Raw genomic sequence first — 15,714 nt, forward strand, 5'->3', positions numbered from 1 at the left:
TTCCAAAAATTCACTTGATTGTCTAACATCAGCAGATATTAATATTCCCAATTTGACATTTCAACTTCTTGGCCAACGTTTGACTTGAATAAATTCCGAATAAAGGCATTTCCTATTCAACATGGGTGCTCCACCTTTCAAGCCAAAGACTTTAAATGAGCATCTGCCCTACATCCTGCAAAATTAAACATTACCACACAATAAAAACATTATTTCAAAAGATAGCACAATTTCCTAAGATATGTAATATTCTATTTAATTACTTATAAAGACTATTTAAAATGCTTGGGATTCCCTTTTTTTCTCCAATATAATTAATCACTTTAATGCATCTTTGTAAGTGATAATTGACAATATTCTCACTGGAGTTGAACATTTCTTGCACTTAAATACAGACTACTATTCTTATGCTCTGAGGCAATTATTTATTTACCTGTTTGAAAGGAGCCAGAATATTAATGTTGTGGATTTGATCGACACCAAACATGACAAAAATTGATAACAAAGAAAATAATTGAAATAATAGGAAAAAAAGGGGTTAAATTATGTTCGGCTGGGGGGAATTCCCACCTTCTGAGAGTAGAAGCAGAATAGATTTAAGCTTTCACCAATAAAATTCACCAGAAAGAACATAATGGCAGCAGAATGAATAGTTGCCTCTACAAACTGCTACAAAAGGATCTAGTTCAAAGGTGCTTCAAATTAGTCATGGAAATTGCCTACTATAGTAATTAAAAACATTTATTTAAAACAAAATCCATGCAGAAAACATCCACCATCAAATTAGCTCATCAAAAAATAAATCTGATATTTTCCTTAATGGTAAGACAAGACTGATGGAGTCTGCATCATGAAGTACATTGCTAATATGTTGCACCATAGGACACAGGAAGACGGGACTGGATTGTCCTGGACCCAACCTGCAGCCCACACTCATAAACCAGGCCACCATCCACAATCACCTCAGGTGGATGCAGTGACTCAAACCAATTGACCCTTCCACATTTTTTAAAGTTTATAAGTTTTCAAGATACAGCAGGGAAACAGACGCTTCAGCCCACCAAGTCCGTGCAGACCAGCTATCCGCGCACACTAACACTATCCTGCACACACACTGGGGACGATTTACAATTTTACCAAAGCCAATTAACCACAAACCATTTTCAACATCAGGAGCTTGAAGTCTCGGGTTGAGACCGGTCGGGAGCTCAAAAAGCCGCACGACATTCGACTAGTCCCAACCCGGGATTAGATCGTCCTGCGCGGGGGTGCTGAAATCCCCCCCCCCCCCCGATGCCCGAGCTGGATCGCGCTGATGAAGGCCCACCGCCGGTTACGAGAGTCAAGATTGTCCCCTCAACGGAAGGTTAGAGGCCCCCGATCGCTGAAGGACAAAGAAGGGAGAGATTGAACCTTTTTTCACCTTCCATCACAGTGAGGAATGTGGAGGAGTCACTGTGGTGGATGTTCATGTTAAAATGTATGTTGTGTATCCTGTTGCTTTTTATTGTTGTGACTGTATGGTAAATGAAGTTCCTCGTATATTGCAAAACATACTTGGCTAATAAAGTATTATTGTGATTGTGATACAGAAGATAGACAGACTGAAGAAGGGTCTGGACCCAAAACGTCACCCATTCCCTCTATTCAGAGATGCTGTCTGTCCCGCTGAGTTACTCCAGCTTTTTGTGTTTATCTTCACATCTGCAGTTCCTTTCTACACAGTCCACAACCTGTGTGGGAGGAAGCAGGAGCAGCTGGAGAAAAATCACACTGCAACGACATGCAGGTAGGTTAATTGACTTCGGTAAAATTGTAAATTGTCTCTAGAGCGCAGGATAGTGCTGGGGTGATTGCAGTGGGCTAAAGTGGGCATTGTTTCTGCAATGCATCTCTAAAGAATTAAGTCGATCAAAAAACAAAAACAATAAAATAACATGACTTATGAACCTGCATTTACCCTTCACAACAGGAAGAGTGACTAAGTTCCCACAAATTGGGCAGCACAGTGGCGCAGCGGTAGAGTCGCTGCCCTACAGTGCCGCAGACCCCGGTTCAATCCTGACCACGAGTGCTGTCTGTATGGAGTTTGCACGTTCTCCTCGTGACCGCGTGGGGTTTCTCCGGGTGCTGCGGTTTCACTCCAAAGACGTGCAAGTTTGTAGGTTAATTGGCTTCGGTAAGAATTGTAAATAACAGAGCTTTATTTGTCATTCGGTACCGAAGTACCGAACGAAACTACATAGCAGTCATAGAAAAAAAGAACACAAGACACATAGCCCCAACACAAACGTCCATCACAGTGACTCCAAACACCCCCTCACTGTGATGGAGGCAACAAAACTTCCACTCTCTTTCTCACGCCCACGGACAGACAGCTCGTCCCCGACCGACCCGCACAGTCCCCACAAGGGGATGGCAGTCCCCCCGGCCGAATCGCACCGGGCGCTGAAACGTCTCGCGGCTGAGCCGGGCGATGAAAGGCCCCGCGACCAAGCCTTGCGCAGCTAAGTCCCGTGGTCGAGCCGCACCAGCGATGTAAAGTCCCGCAGCCGAGCCGCACCGGGCGATGTAAAGTCCCGTGGTCGAGCCGCACCAGCGATGTAAAGTCCCGCAGCCGAGCCGCACCGGGCGATGTTAAGTCCCGCAGCCGAGCCGCACCAGCGATGAAAAGTCCCGCAGCCGAGCCGCACCGGGCGATGTTAAGTCCCGCGGCCGAGCTGCACCGGGCACTGTTAAGTCCAGCGGCCAAGCCGCACCAGCGATGTAAAGTCCAGCGGCCAAGCCGCACCAGCGATGTAAAGTCCCGCGGCCGAGCCGCACCAGGCACTGTTAAGTCCAGCGGCCAAGCCGCACCGGGCGATGTAAAGTCCAGCGGCCGAGCCGCACCGGGCGATGTTAGGCCCCGCAGCCGAGCCGCACCCCGTGCCGTGAGGAAGAGAAAAGTTTCCCCCACCCCCCCCGCCACCCCCACCCACACCACCACCCCCCACACATACACAACCAAAAAAATATATACAAAAACCATCCCAACACCGACACACAACAAAAAAAAAGGAAAAAAGACGAACAGACTGCTAGCGAGCCGCAGCCGTTAGGCGCCGCCACTTCCGCTATCCTTAAGTGTGTGTAGGATAGTGTAAGTCAGAGAGTTGTGAATCTGTGGAATTCTCTGCCTCAGAAGGCAGTGGAGGCCAATTCTCTGAATGCATTCAAGAGAGCTAGATAGAGCTCTTAAGGATAGCGGAGTCAGGGGGTAGGGGTACAGATTGAGAATGATCAGCCATGATCACATTGAATGGCAGTGCTGACTCGAAGGGCCGAATGGCCTCCTCCTGCACCTATTGTCAATTGTCTAAGTGCGCGGGGATCACTGGTCGGTACAGGCTCGATGGGCCGAAGGGCCTGTTTCCGCACTGTTTCTCTAAACTAAATTGGAAATTTGCCAATTGCCATCTGCACCACAGGACTCCCGAGTGTCAGGCAGAGGACTGGATAAAGTACATTACCCTCTCCTCCTCATCCCAGCCTCTGCATGTCCGGACCTTCGGGACATTTCAAACTCCTCCATTTCAATGCAATCATTTCATCTCCTCCAGTCCATCCTGTTGAGGACACTCTACTCATCTGGCAATTGGCAGCTCACTGCAGAGTCACTGAAGGCAGGTGAGCACTGTTAATATACTCCATTCTCAATCTTTAATGAGCGGACATATTCCCGTGGTAGAGTAGCAGAGAACCTGGTGCCTGCTTTGGCACTTGTGGGTCAGCCAGGTTAAAGCCAGATTGGCCATCACCTGTTCTACACCAACCAGCTAGAATTCTGGATCATGGACGTCAGTCAAGTGAAGGATGACATTCACTTGCAACCTTCCACATTTGACCAGTATGTTAACATTCAATAGTCACTTTCACATGTTGAGTATGACAGGTTTGGCTGCCACCCGATATCTTGCCCTACGTCTTTGGAGCTGAAAGGCCTGGAGTAATTTAGCCGGTCGGGCAGCCTCTGTGGAGGGAATGGATAGGTGATATTTTGGGTCGGGATCCTTCTTCAGACTTCCCAACCCAAAATGTTGTTTCATGTTGATCACGTCAGGTAATAATATCCCCCAACATGTATCAAACATCATCAAAAATGCAAATTGATCAGCTCATCTCCAACAGTGGAAGCCGAGCTGTCAATTTGCCTTAGGAAAATAACTGCAGATGCTGGTATAAATCGAAGGTATCACGAAATGCTGGAGTAACTCAGCAGGTCAGGCAGCATCACAGGAGAGAAGGAATGGGTGATGTTTCGGGTCGAAACCCTTCTTCAGACTGATGCTTAATTTGCCTTCATCGAGTAGGCCTTGGTATGAGTAGAGTCACAGTGATACCGTGTGGAACAGGCCCTTCGGCCCAACTTGCCCACAATGTCCCAGCTACACTAGTCCCGCTTGCCTGCACTTGGACCATTTCCCTCCAAACCTGTCCCATCCATGTACCTGACTAACTGTTTCTTAAACAATGGGATAGTCCCAGCCTCAACTACCTCCTCTGGCAGCTTGTTCCATACACCCACCAACCTTTGTGTGAAAAAGTTAGCCCTCAGATTCCTATTAAATCTTTTCCCCTTCACCTTGAACCTATGTCCTCTGGTCCTCAATTCCCCTACTCTGGGCAAGAGACTATGCATGTACCCGAACTATTCCTCTCATGAGTAGTAGTTAATGGCATGGCAGCATTGAGCAGCAAAATGGTGGGCAGCTTCTTTAATAAAGATTAGCAGACACTTCAATTGACTGTTCAAACTTTGATAACATCTTCAGGGCTCCCATTCCTAGTATGTGCTTCAAATCCTTTATTGAGATGGTGCCATGCACTGATAAAAAGGGTTAACTTGGTGATGTTAATCCATGTTATCCGTCTGAGAAGATAGTTTGCACCCGAGCCATCCAGGCAAGATTACCCCTGAAGTGATTCATGACTTCTGGCCAAGAAAACAGATTGGCCCAGCTCAATTGTCAGCACTACCTCACAAGTTAGGCTTTGCAACAACAACAAAAAATATTCTCAGGAACAACCACAGGAGACATGACATTCAAACCTACATTTCTTGAATTCACATTGACTTTGAATACACTTGCACATTTTTTTCTGGAAAGAAACCATTCAGGATCATTGTGTAAGAAGTAACTGCAGATGCTGGCTTAAACCAAAGATAGACCCCAAAAAACTGGAGTAACTCGGCGGGACAGGCGGCATCCCTGGAGAGAAGGAATGGGTGACATTCCGTGTCGAGACCCTTCTTCAGACAGACTCTGAAGAAGGGTCTCAACCTAAAAAGTAACCCATTCCTCTCCAGAGATGCTGCCTGTCCCGCTGAGTTACTCCAGCTTTTTGTGTCTATATTCAGGAACATTGGATAGGATAAAACCTTTGCCTATGCTTTCTCTATTTTTATATGTTTTGTACCTCTTCCTATCAATTAATTAGAAGCTGACCTTGAATAGCGTACAAGTATATAGCTCTCTGAAAGTGGCATCACAAGTAGGAGAAAGATTTTGGCTGGCATTCATCAGTCAGGGCAATGAGTATAGAAGTTGGGATGTGCAAGACCTTGGATAGACTGCACTTGGAGTGTTGTGTTCAGTTTTGGTGACTCTGCTATACAAAAGTTGCCATTAAGCTGGAAAGAGTGCAGAGAAAATATACTAGAATGTGTGGGAAGGAACTGCAGCTGCTGGTTTAAACCAAAGATAGACAAAATGCTGGAGTAACTGAGTGGGACAGGCAGCATCTCTGGAAAAAAGAATGGGTGACGTTTCGGGTGGAGACCCTTCTTCAGAGTATTTGGGCTGTGTAGGACGTTATTCCTTGGAGCAGAAGAGGCCAAGAGGTGATCTCGTAGAGGTGTATAAAAGGATGAGGGGAATAGATAAGGTAAATGCATAGAGTATTTTTCCTAGGATAGTGGGAACAAGTGAGCATAGGTTTAAAGTGAGAGGGGAAAGATTTACAAGGAACCCTGGGGGCAACTTTGCACACAGAGGGGTGTTGGGTACATGGAACGAGCCACCAGCTAAAGTATTTGAGCCAAGTTGAATAACAACAATTTAAAAGACATCAGGACAGGTACATGGATAGGAGAGATCTAGAGGGACGTGGGCCTCACACCGGCAAATGAGTACTTTAGATGGGCATGTAGGTCAGTGTGGACGAGCTGGGCCGAAGGGCCACTTTCCATGATGCATTACATTGATTCTAGAACTGTTCCACGTACTCTGGTTACAATCAGTCATGTCAAGCAAAACTAGAAAACCTCATGTCCGGAGTTTGATTAGTACAGATATCAGGGGTTTGGGGAGAAAGCAGGAGAATGGGGTTAAGAGGGAAAGATAGGTCAGCCATGATTGAATGCCGGTGTAGACTTTCCCACTAGTGGAAAAATCCTCTCCACTTTTACTCTATCCAGGCTGTTCACTATTCAGTAAGTTTCAATGAGGTCCCCCCTCACCTTTCTAAACTCCAGCGAGTACAGTCCCAGTGCCAGGCAGAACAGACTTGTTGGGCCGAATGGCCTAATTGTGCTCCTTTCACTTATGAACATGAATATACCATCGATAAATAAACAGATTGAAAGGGGGTATTTTTTGCAAATCACATATTTAGTAGCATTACCACACTAATAGCATTGACAACGGTGTTAATTACACGATACATTTCTTTTCTTTATTACTTCATAATCATTCAGAGGTAGAGCCTCTCCAAAGCGAATTCAATGTCTGATGACAAAAATCATTTAAGATAATTAGATACCAGCCAAATATTTCCATGTCCATTATAAGTTGCCATGAATGGCTCTTTATACAGATTTGGCAATGGCTGTTCTTAAAATAAATGGATCTCGTAAATAATCTTAAATTTTTAGTAATTGCATTTCCTCGGTGCATTAAATATGTTGAATCCACCAGTATTATATTCCATCCCAAATGCAAATTATGCATTTAATCCAAGTTCCTTTGCTGACTCCAATTACAAGCAAGGACCTTAGATTAGTCTCCAGTACAAGGGCAAGGGGGAGGTAAAATAGTCAGACGAAGGGGAAGATTTAAAATACAGCATGCACAGGGTGGTGAATTCTGTGGAATACTTTGCCACAGAAGGCTGTGAAGGCAAAAATCAGTGGATATATTTAAGGCAGAGGTCTTCTTCTTAGAAGGCGGAGGTAGATTCTTGATTAGTACAGGTGCCAGAGGTTATGGGGAGAAGGCCGGAGAATGTGGTTAGGGGGGAGAGATAGATCAGTCATGATTGAATGGCGGAGTAGACAATGGTCCGAATGGCCTAATTCTACACCTATCACTTTCCCCCGACCGCGGGAGAAAAATTAGGGAAGAAGATAGACTTTATTGCCTTCCTTCACAGTGAGGAATGTGGAATCTGCTGTGGTTGATGTTTATGTTAACTTTTATGTAGGTGTGTGGCTTGTTGCTTCTTTTAGTATGGCTATATCACTGTACCTTAATTGGTACACATGACAATAAAAGATCTTTGAATCTTATGATTTAAGAGGAAAATGTCTTAAGGCAAGCAGTGACTAATAGGCAAAAACAGAGGATATTTCAAAACATGAAGGTGGCAAAGGTTGGGTTTATTTTTAGAAACCCATAAATCTTATAGAATAACTTTTCCCAGTGTTTGGTTATGCATTTTGTTATCCCCGGAATAGATATTGTGTACAATGCTCATTCATTGATTTTGGATCATGCAGAGTAATGTGGACATCCGGAGGCTATTTCGGCCGCGGACCACGTGCACGTCGGAAGCCCGCAGGCCCCTGGGTGGGGGCCGACATCGGGAGCTCCGGCAGCGGCAGCATCTTCGCCCGCCCCGAATCGCGGGGCTTGGGTCGGCCCGCCGCGGACCTTTCACCGTCCGGCGCGGCCTGAAATAGGCCACGGGATTTTCTCCGCCCGGCGGGGGCTTCAATGTTGGGAGTCACGACCGCCCCGATGTGGCAACTCCAACAGCCTGACCGCGGGAGAAGACGGCAGGGGAAGAGAAAAAGACATTCTGGCCTTCCATCACAGTGAGGAGGTGACTGGAGGAGACTCACTGTGATGGATGTTTCTTTTGTTTGGTGTTGGTTTATGATTGTATGTGTAATTGCATTTTTATTGATTATTCTTATTGGTCTTATTGTTGGACTGTGGGTAATTTTTCATTTCACTGCACATTTATGTGTATGTGACAAATAAATTGACTATTGACTATTGACCACACATCACAAGGTGATCCAAACCCGTTCACATTCTAGCAGCGATCGTGTAATCGACACCATTTGTAGTGCTACTGAAATATGGGATTTGCAAAAATATCATCTTCCCTTCCAATCTGTTCATTTATTGATGGTATGTCTTCATAAGATCATAAGTGATAGAAACAGAATTAGGCCATTTGGCCCATCAAGACAAATCCGCCATTCAATCATGACTGATCCATCTCTCCCTCCTCACCCAGAACCAGGGGGTCACAGTTTAAGAATATGGGGTAGGCCATTTAAAACTGAGATGAGGAAAAATATTTTCACCCAGAGAGTTGTGAATCTGTGGAATTCTCAGCCACAGAAGGCAGTGGGGGCCAATTCACTGGATGTTTTCAAGAGAGAGTTAGATTTAGCTCTTGGGGCTAAAGGAAACAAGGGATGCGGGGTAAAAGCAGGAACGGGGTACTGAATTTGGATGATCAGCCATGATCATATTGAATAGCGGTGCTGGCTCGAAGGGCTGAATAGCCTACTCCTGCACCTATTTTCTATGTTTCTATCTTTCCCTCTCAATTCCATTCTCCTGCCTTCTCTCCATAACCCCTGACACCATACTAATCAAGAATGTTATCAAACTCCTTTGAGATTGCAATGTGTATTTTAATTGTCCACGTGTGTGGACTGATTCACATTCTAATGCAAAATATTATTATACAGAGAAAATTCTACCATTTACTTCATGAATGCATGTCTGTACTCTCTGCATTAACAGAGGGCTTTTCACTAAAATGGTAATAAATAATCTGGTTGGACGTTGATTGGGGTCACTGCGTAGCCTAATACCCTGATCAGTATTACTCTCGATCAGTAATACTACCCATACTTCTATTAGCAGTTGCCAACGGCAAACAATATTGGGCTTAAGATAAATTATTTTTGCAGACTGTAGACCAAGGGGCTTTTTAATTTGTCAATGTGCCAACACTGAAACCAGAAGTAACAACCTCTACTTCGATGGATATGGAAAGGAATTGTCAGGAAAGTTTAGTTTAGAGATACAGTGTGGAAACAGGCCCTTCGATCCACTGAGTCCAGCTGACCAACGATCACCTGTACACTAGTTCTGTTTTGCATCCTACACACTTGGGGGCAATTTAGAGAAGCCAATTAACTGACAACCCTGCACAGTTTTGGAATGGGGGAGGAAACCAGAGCACCTTGAGAAAACCCACAAGGTCACAGTGAGAATGTACAAACTTTGTACAGACAGCACCCTTAGTCAGGATTGAACTCGGGTTTCTGGCGCTATAAGGCAGCAACTCTACCGGTGTGCCACCCCAAAATAAATTATTTAACTATTTGCAATACACATCTTCAGAAATTAAAGCAATGCATTTGTAATTTTAATATTTGGCAAAATGGCAATCTGCAATCTGCCTGTTAGAGATGCATTGCATTTTATAATGATCATTGAAAATAATATATTTCAAATTTGACTTGCTTGATTATCTTTGTTATATCAAGCCCTGTGTCTTCCTGTTTGCAATCCTAGCTCCACACAATTCTTATTTGTGGAAATCCAAGAACCCATACATTTTTTCTTTAAATTGACATGTGTTTAATAATATATTCCTTTATTCGTCCCACACCAGGGACATTTACAGTGTTACAGCAGCAAAGTGGATAGCAAGAGATCATTCATTATAAGTAAAAGATACATAAATTGTCATCAGTTCTTAGCTGTTATTGTTGACTCGTCTGCTGGGAGCAGTGCTGGTTGTGCAGCCTCACAGCAGCGGGAAGGAAGGACCTCTATGTCTCTCCTTCACGCACTTGGGGTGAAGGAGTCTGTCACTGAAGGAGCTACTCAGTGCAGTGACAGTGTCCTGCATGGGGTGAGAGTCGTTGTCCAGCAGTGATGTTAGTTTTGCCATCATCCTCCTCTCTCCCACCACCTGCACTGAGTCGAGGGGGCAACCCAGGACAGAGCTGGCCTTCCTGACCAGCTTGTCGAGTCTCTTTCCTTCCACAGCCGAGATGCTGCGGCTCCAACAGACCATTCCATAGAAAATGGCCGATGCCACCACCATGTTGTAAAAGGTCCTTAGGAGTGCCCCCTGCACTCCAAAGGACCCGAGTCTCCCTAGCAGATAAAGTCTGCTCTGGCCCTTTCTGTATAGCGCATTGGTGTTTTCAGTCCAGTCCAGTTTATTGTTGAGGTAGACACTCAGGTACTTATAAGAATCCACCCTCGATGTCCATTCCCTGGATGTTCACCGGTGTCGGGGGGACCTGGCTGTGCCTGCCACCATCTCCCAGGTTTTCCCCGCGTTGATCCGGAGGCAGTTCCGCTGGCACCAGTCCACAAACTCCTTGATCAGTTCTCTTTATGCCCTGTCCTCATCGCCCGTGATGAGGCCAACGATGGCAGAGTCGTCAGAGAACCTCTGTAGATAGGAATCTGCCTGATGTCCGCAGTGTACAGGGTGAACAAGAATGCCACTAGCACTGTTCCCTGCGGAACCCCAGTGCTGCAGACCACCCTGTCCGAGACCAGGTCCTTTGTCCTCACATACAGTGGTCGGTTGGTGAGGTAGTGGAGTATCCACATGCCTTTCCTGCAACAATATGCTGCGGATTAATGATCAAGGCTGTCACACTTTCAACTTATTGTCGTCACTGATAATACTGTTGCTACAACTGACAAAAATACGAACTTGCAAGCTTTATAATCATAGTGCTTATAGGTCTGATGCTGTACAACTTCCCTGTGCACAATCAGTGGATGTGATACATGAACAATAACTGCTTAGCTTCAGATGTGTTCTTCAAATACCTTCTTAAATATTTCAAAACATTGTGCTTTTGGGCATTTCTAAAATCCTATGAAGTCTACTTGTTTATTGACATTTCCAGCTCGCTCTGTGTCATAAAGCTTGTATTGTAAAGCAGTAACACTATCAAAACAAGGTCAAATGAAAACTTTCCGAATTAGTACACTGTACGAGAAAGTCCTGGAGTCCTACAGCACGGAAACAGGCCCTTTGGCCCAACTCGCCCATGCCGGCGACGATGCCCATCTAAGCTATTCTCATTTGCCCATATTTGGCCCATATCCCTCTAAAACCTTTCCTATCCATGTACCTGTCCAAGTGTCTTTTAAATACTGCTATAGCACCTGCCTCTATTACCTCCTCTGGCAGCTCAAGAGATAGGAGCAGAATTAGGCCATTGGGCCCCATCAAGTCTACTCCGCCATCCAATCATGGCTGATCTATCATTCCCTCCTATCCCCTTTCTCCTGCCTTCTCCCCATAACCTCTCACACCAGCTCGTTCCATATACCTAGCATTCTCTGAGTGAGAAAGTTGCCCCTCAGATTCAAACCACTGGACATGTTCAGAAGTACTGAACATGATAGCCCCATTGTCCAATGGTAATGATGCAATATTCATGTTTGTGAGATCCTGAACATAAGCACAATTTACTTCTATTTCAATAACTGCCATTGGGTTTTACATCCATTGTCTATTTTATTTACAACTTCTCAATCTTCTACCAAAGTAACACATTGATATTTAATATCTGCAATGCACAGGCACTTCCCTTGACAAATTTATTTATTAGTTTACTCATCCAGATTTTCTCTTACTCAAGGGGAAAAAACTGCTCTTGAAATAAATCCAAATGCAGTGTGTGAATATTCCACACTATTTACACTTTGCATTTTCACTTCCTGGGTTTCCCCCCACATGCTCCCAGGAATAAAAGTGCCAAATACCTTTAGGCGTCATAACAATTAATTGGCATCTCATGTCATGTCCTTATACGTGGCAGAGGTGGAACAACTTTCCTTTCATTGGTTCTTCAGTTGTCATGCATACAATACCATTTTAGTGTGTTGGAAGGAACTGCAGATGCTGGTTTAAACCAACGATAGACACAAAATGCTGGAGTACTCAGCGGGACAGGCAGCATCTCTGGAGAGAAGGAATGGGTGACGTTTCGGTCTGAAGAAGGGTCTCGACCTGAAACGTCACCCATTCCTCTCCAGAGATGCTGTCTGTTCCGCTGAGTTACTCCAGCATTGTGTGCCCAGCATTTTATTTTCTGCTTCAGCTGGAGTTTAAGTATATGGCTTAGTTGTTGATAATCTTGCTTTGATGTAATATTCTTGTGTTTCCCAGCAAGATAAAACCATGTGATTATTTAATTACATTGTTCAGTCGAGTTTTACAAATGTTGAGCTGTTATGTGATATGGGCCTAGAGTGCTGATTCAGACCCTTTCATATTTCAACTTGTAGATAATAGCATACAGGTCATTCATTGAAGTGTAATATTATTCCTTTTAAACACAATTACATAGGTGAATTTTTAAAAAATCAGTAAAATTCAGACAATGGAAATAAAACAGTTGCATTGTTATCATTTTCAAACATTGTAATGTAGCCAAAATATCCAGCTCGTGAATGGAATGATTATACCCTACTGCAACTTTTCCCGATGGTGTACACACACACACACACACACACACACACACACACACACACTATTGGTAGCTGCTGGTTTAGTCTGCCCTTAATGATTGGAGTGAACATTAGACAAAAAAAAACTCCGCTTCTATCATGAATAGCACAAGGTAAGCCATGCACAACCGTGGAAATTAAGCTTAAAGCTGAACAGTGAATGTTACACTGAGTGCCGAACATGCTTCAACACAGACACAGAGTGAATATTCCTGTGCACAATTCCTCACGAGTATTAATTGTATCATGGTATTCAGTTCATGCTCTTGATTTGGTCACTTTCTTGTCAAAAAACTGTCTCTGGCCGCACAGTTTCCTTTTCTATTAGAGTGCAGACCTTTGAAAAGGATTAGTTACAGAAACACGCCAAACGTTACTTACAGGAAGCTCTGGTTTTCTGTGTTTGCCCATCTTTTCTTGCACCTGTACAGAACAGCATTACAAGGGTGGAATCTGATCTTATTGCACACCGATTTTACGAGAAATAACAGGGCCGTTTCAAATACATGCCTTTGGTAACAGTTCCATCAACAGCAGACTGACCCAATGGTCAATCATACAGGATTTTCTTTGTATATCAACCAAACATGGAGGAAAAAGTCTCAACCGCGAGGCATGAAGATTTTGCAAAAGGTTAATAACTTGACCACAATCATTCCATAAGGATTCCTTCGTCAGAAAAAAATGCAGCATATGGCAGTGAAAAGAAACATTTCCCGTTTATGTAAAATCTATTATTTAATAAATAAAACAAATAATAAACTGGATGGTGAAAATAAGTTATGGTCTTCCCTCTAATCCTTCCACCAATTTTCAACAAATCTGCAGAAGAGTCTAAAGAAGTGCAGTGGAGGCAGATTCATTGACAACCTTCAGAAAGGGAACTGAACGGAAGATGATCAGACTTGAGATACAGTGCGGTAACAGGCCCTTTGGCCTAGCGAGTCCACGTCGACCAGCATATCACCCCGTACACTACCACTATCCTACACACTAGAGGCAATTTACTATTTTTTTTAACCAAAGCCAATTAACCTACAAAAACCCTATGCCTTTGGAGTGTGGGAGAAAACCCATGCAGTCACAGGGAGAACTTACAAACTCTGTACGGTAGCACTTGTAGTCAGGATCGAACCCGGGTCTCTGGTGCTGTAAGGCAACAACTCTACCGCTGCACCACTGTGCCGCCTCATTGGAGTAATGAACTCTTGACAAGAGTAATGAACTCTTGACACTCATTAGAGTATCCTAATGCAGAGGTACAAAGAAAGCGAGATACGGACTGTTAGCTCATCCAAAGTGAAAGAGTAGATGCAATGAGTTGAATGCCATCAACATTGTTAATCTACCTTCTTCACATTGGTGCGGCACGGTGGCGCAGCAGTAGAATTGCTGCCTTACAGCACCGAAGACCAGGATTCGATCCCGACTATGGTTGCTGTCTGTACGTTCTCCCTGTGACCTGCGTGGGATTTTTCCGAGAGCTTCGGTTTCCTCCCACACTCCAAAGATGTAGGTTAATTGACTTAGTATAAAAGTAAAATTGTCCCTAGTCATCAACAGTCCCCAGTCTTCAACATCAGACTTGTGCAAATTCAGAAATGAATGTAGTGCAATATCTGACCAAGCCAACCTACACCAGGCAGCACTGTTATTTGTAGGAAGGAACTGCAGATGCTGGTTTCACACCGAAGATAGACACAAATGCTAGAGTAACTCAGCAGGACAGGCAGCATCTCTGGAAAGAAGGAATGGGCGACGTTTCAAGTCGAGACCCTTCTTCAGACTGAGAGTCAGTGGAGAGGGAGTCTAGAGATAAGGAAGGGTAAGGTGTGAAAACTACAGATCCAAGCAGACGATGATAATGAAATATAGAATGGTTCATTGTTATCTGAGGGGAAGGTGACAAGGCAGCATGGTGGCACATCGGTAGAGTTGCTATCTTACAGCGCTTGCAGCACCAGAAACGCAGGTTCAATCCCGATCACGGGTGCTGTCTGCACGGAGTTTCTATGTTCTCCCCATGACTTACATGGGTTTTCTCAGAGGCTTTTCTGGGTTTTACGTGGCTTTTCTCAGTTCCCCCCTCCCCCAAAGGTTTATAGGTTAATTTGACTTGGTACAAGTGTAAATAGTCTGTGTAGGATAGTGTTAATGTGCAGTGATCACTGGTCAGTGTGGACTCGGTGGGCCGAAGGGCCTGGTTCCACACTGTGTCTCTAACTAACTAAACTCAAATATCATTACGGTAGCTCTGTCATGCACTATTTCCATCGTAAGCATTGCACAAAGCCCAGAAAGTAAATATGATCCACTTCACATCGAAGATATTAGTAGCTTGTATTTGCAAACAGCTATTGAGGAACATCCTGTTCAGACCTGTATGACCTGCCCGAACTCTGAAGTGTTGGCAATTATTCAGTGGAACCGCTGAGAGCATTGACTTGCAGTTGATAGAGATTTGGGCCTCAGAGTTTAGACTTTGATTATTTACTTTCCCTGGCAGGTTCAGTCTGTAAAAAGGCTATGAAGGCTAACTACTTTTAAACACCAGCAAGTATCGTCCCTGCCAAATCTGTGGCGGTGTTTAAAAATGACATTCATTTTGTGCGGCACAGTGGCGTGTCGGTAGAGTTGTTGCCTTACAGCGCCAAAGACTGGTTTCGATCCGGACTACGGGTGCTGCCTGTACGGAGTTTGTACGTTCTCCATGATCACGTGGGTTTTCTCCGGTTGCTCCGGTTTGCTCACTCATTCCAAAGATGTACAGGTTTGTAGGTTAATTGGCTTTGGTAAAAATTGTAAATTGTGTGCAGGATAGTGTTAGTGTACGGAGTGATCACTGGTCGACGTGGACTCGGTGGGCCGAGGGTCCTGTTTCCGCATTGTATCTCTAAAGTCTAAAGATAAACTCTCAAATGCTGTACAATAAAAA

General features: G+C 44.4%; 1 protein-coding gene across 2 annotated transcripts in view; it reads right to left on the minus strand.

Moving 5' to 3' along the window:
• Positions 1–15,714, minus strand: part of LOC144601925 (microphthalmia-associated transcription factor-like) — a 198,933-nt gene that overhangs the window by 162,085 nt on the left and 21,134 nt on the right. Inside the window, exon 2 of one of the 2 annotated variants that reach the window (XM_078414513.1) lies at positions 13,161–13,202. The exons of the other annotated variant lie outside the window; for it this stretch is intronic. Within the exon in view, the coding sequence (XP_078270639.1) occupies positions 13,161–13,190 (30 nt within the window). The 5' untranslated portion in view covers positions 13,191–13,202. The remainder of the gene's footprint in view (positions 1–13,160; positions 13,203–15,714) is intronic. 2 annotated transcript variants of the gene reach the window in all.

Source organism: Rhinoraja longicauda, chromosome 17, assembly GCF_053455715.1.
Source record: "Rhinoraja longicauda isolate Sanriku21f chromosome 17, sRhiLon1.1, whole genome shotgun sequence".
Taxonomy (NCBI): domain Eukaryota; kingdom Metazoa; phylum Chordata; class Chondrichthyes; order Rajiformes; family Arhynchobatidae; genus Rhinoraja; species Rhinoraja longicauda.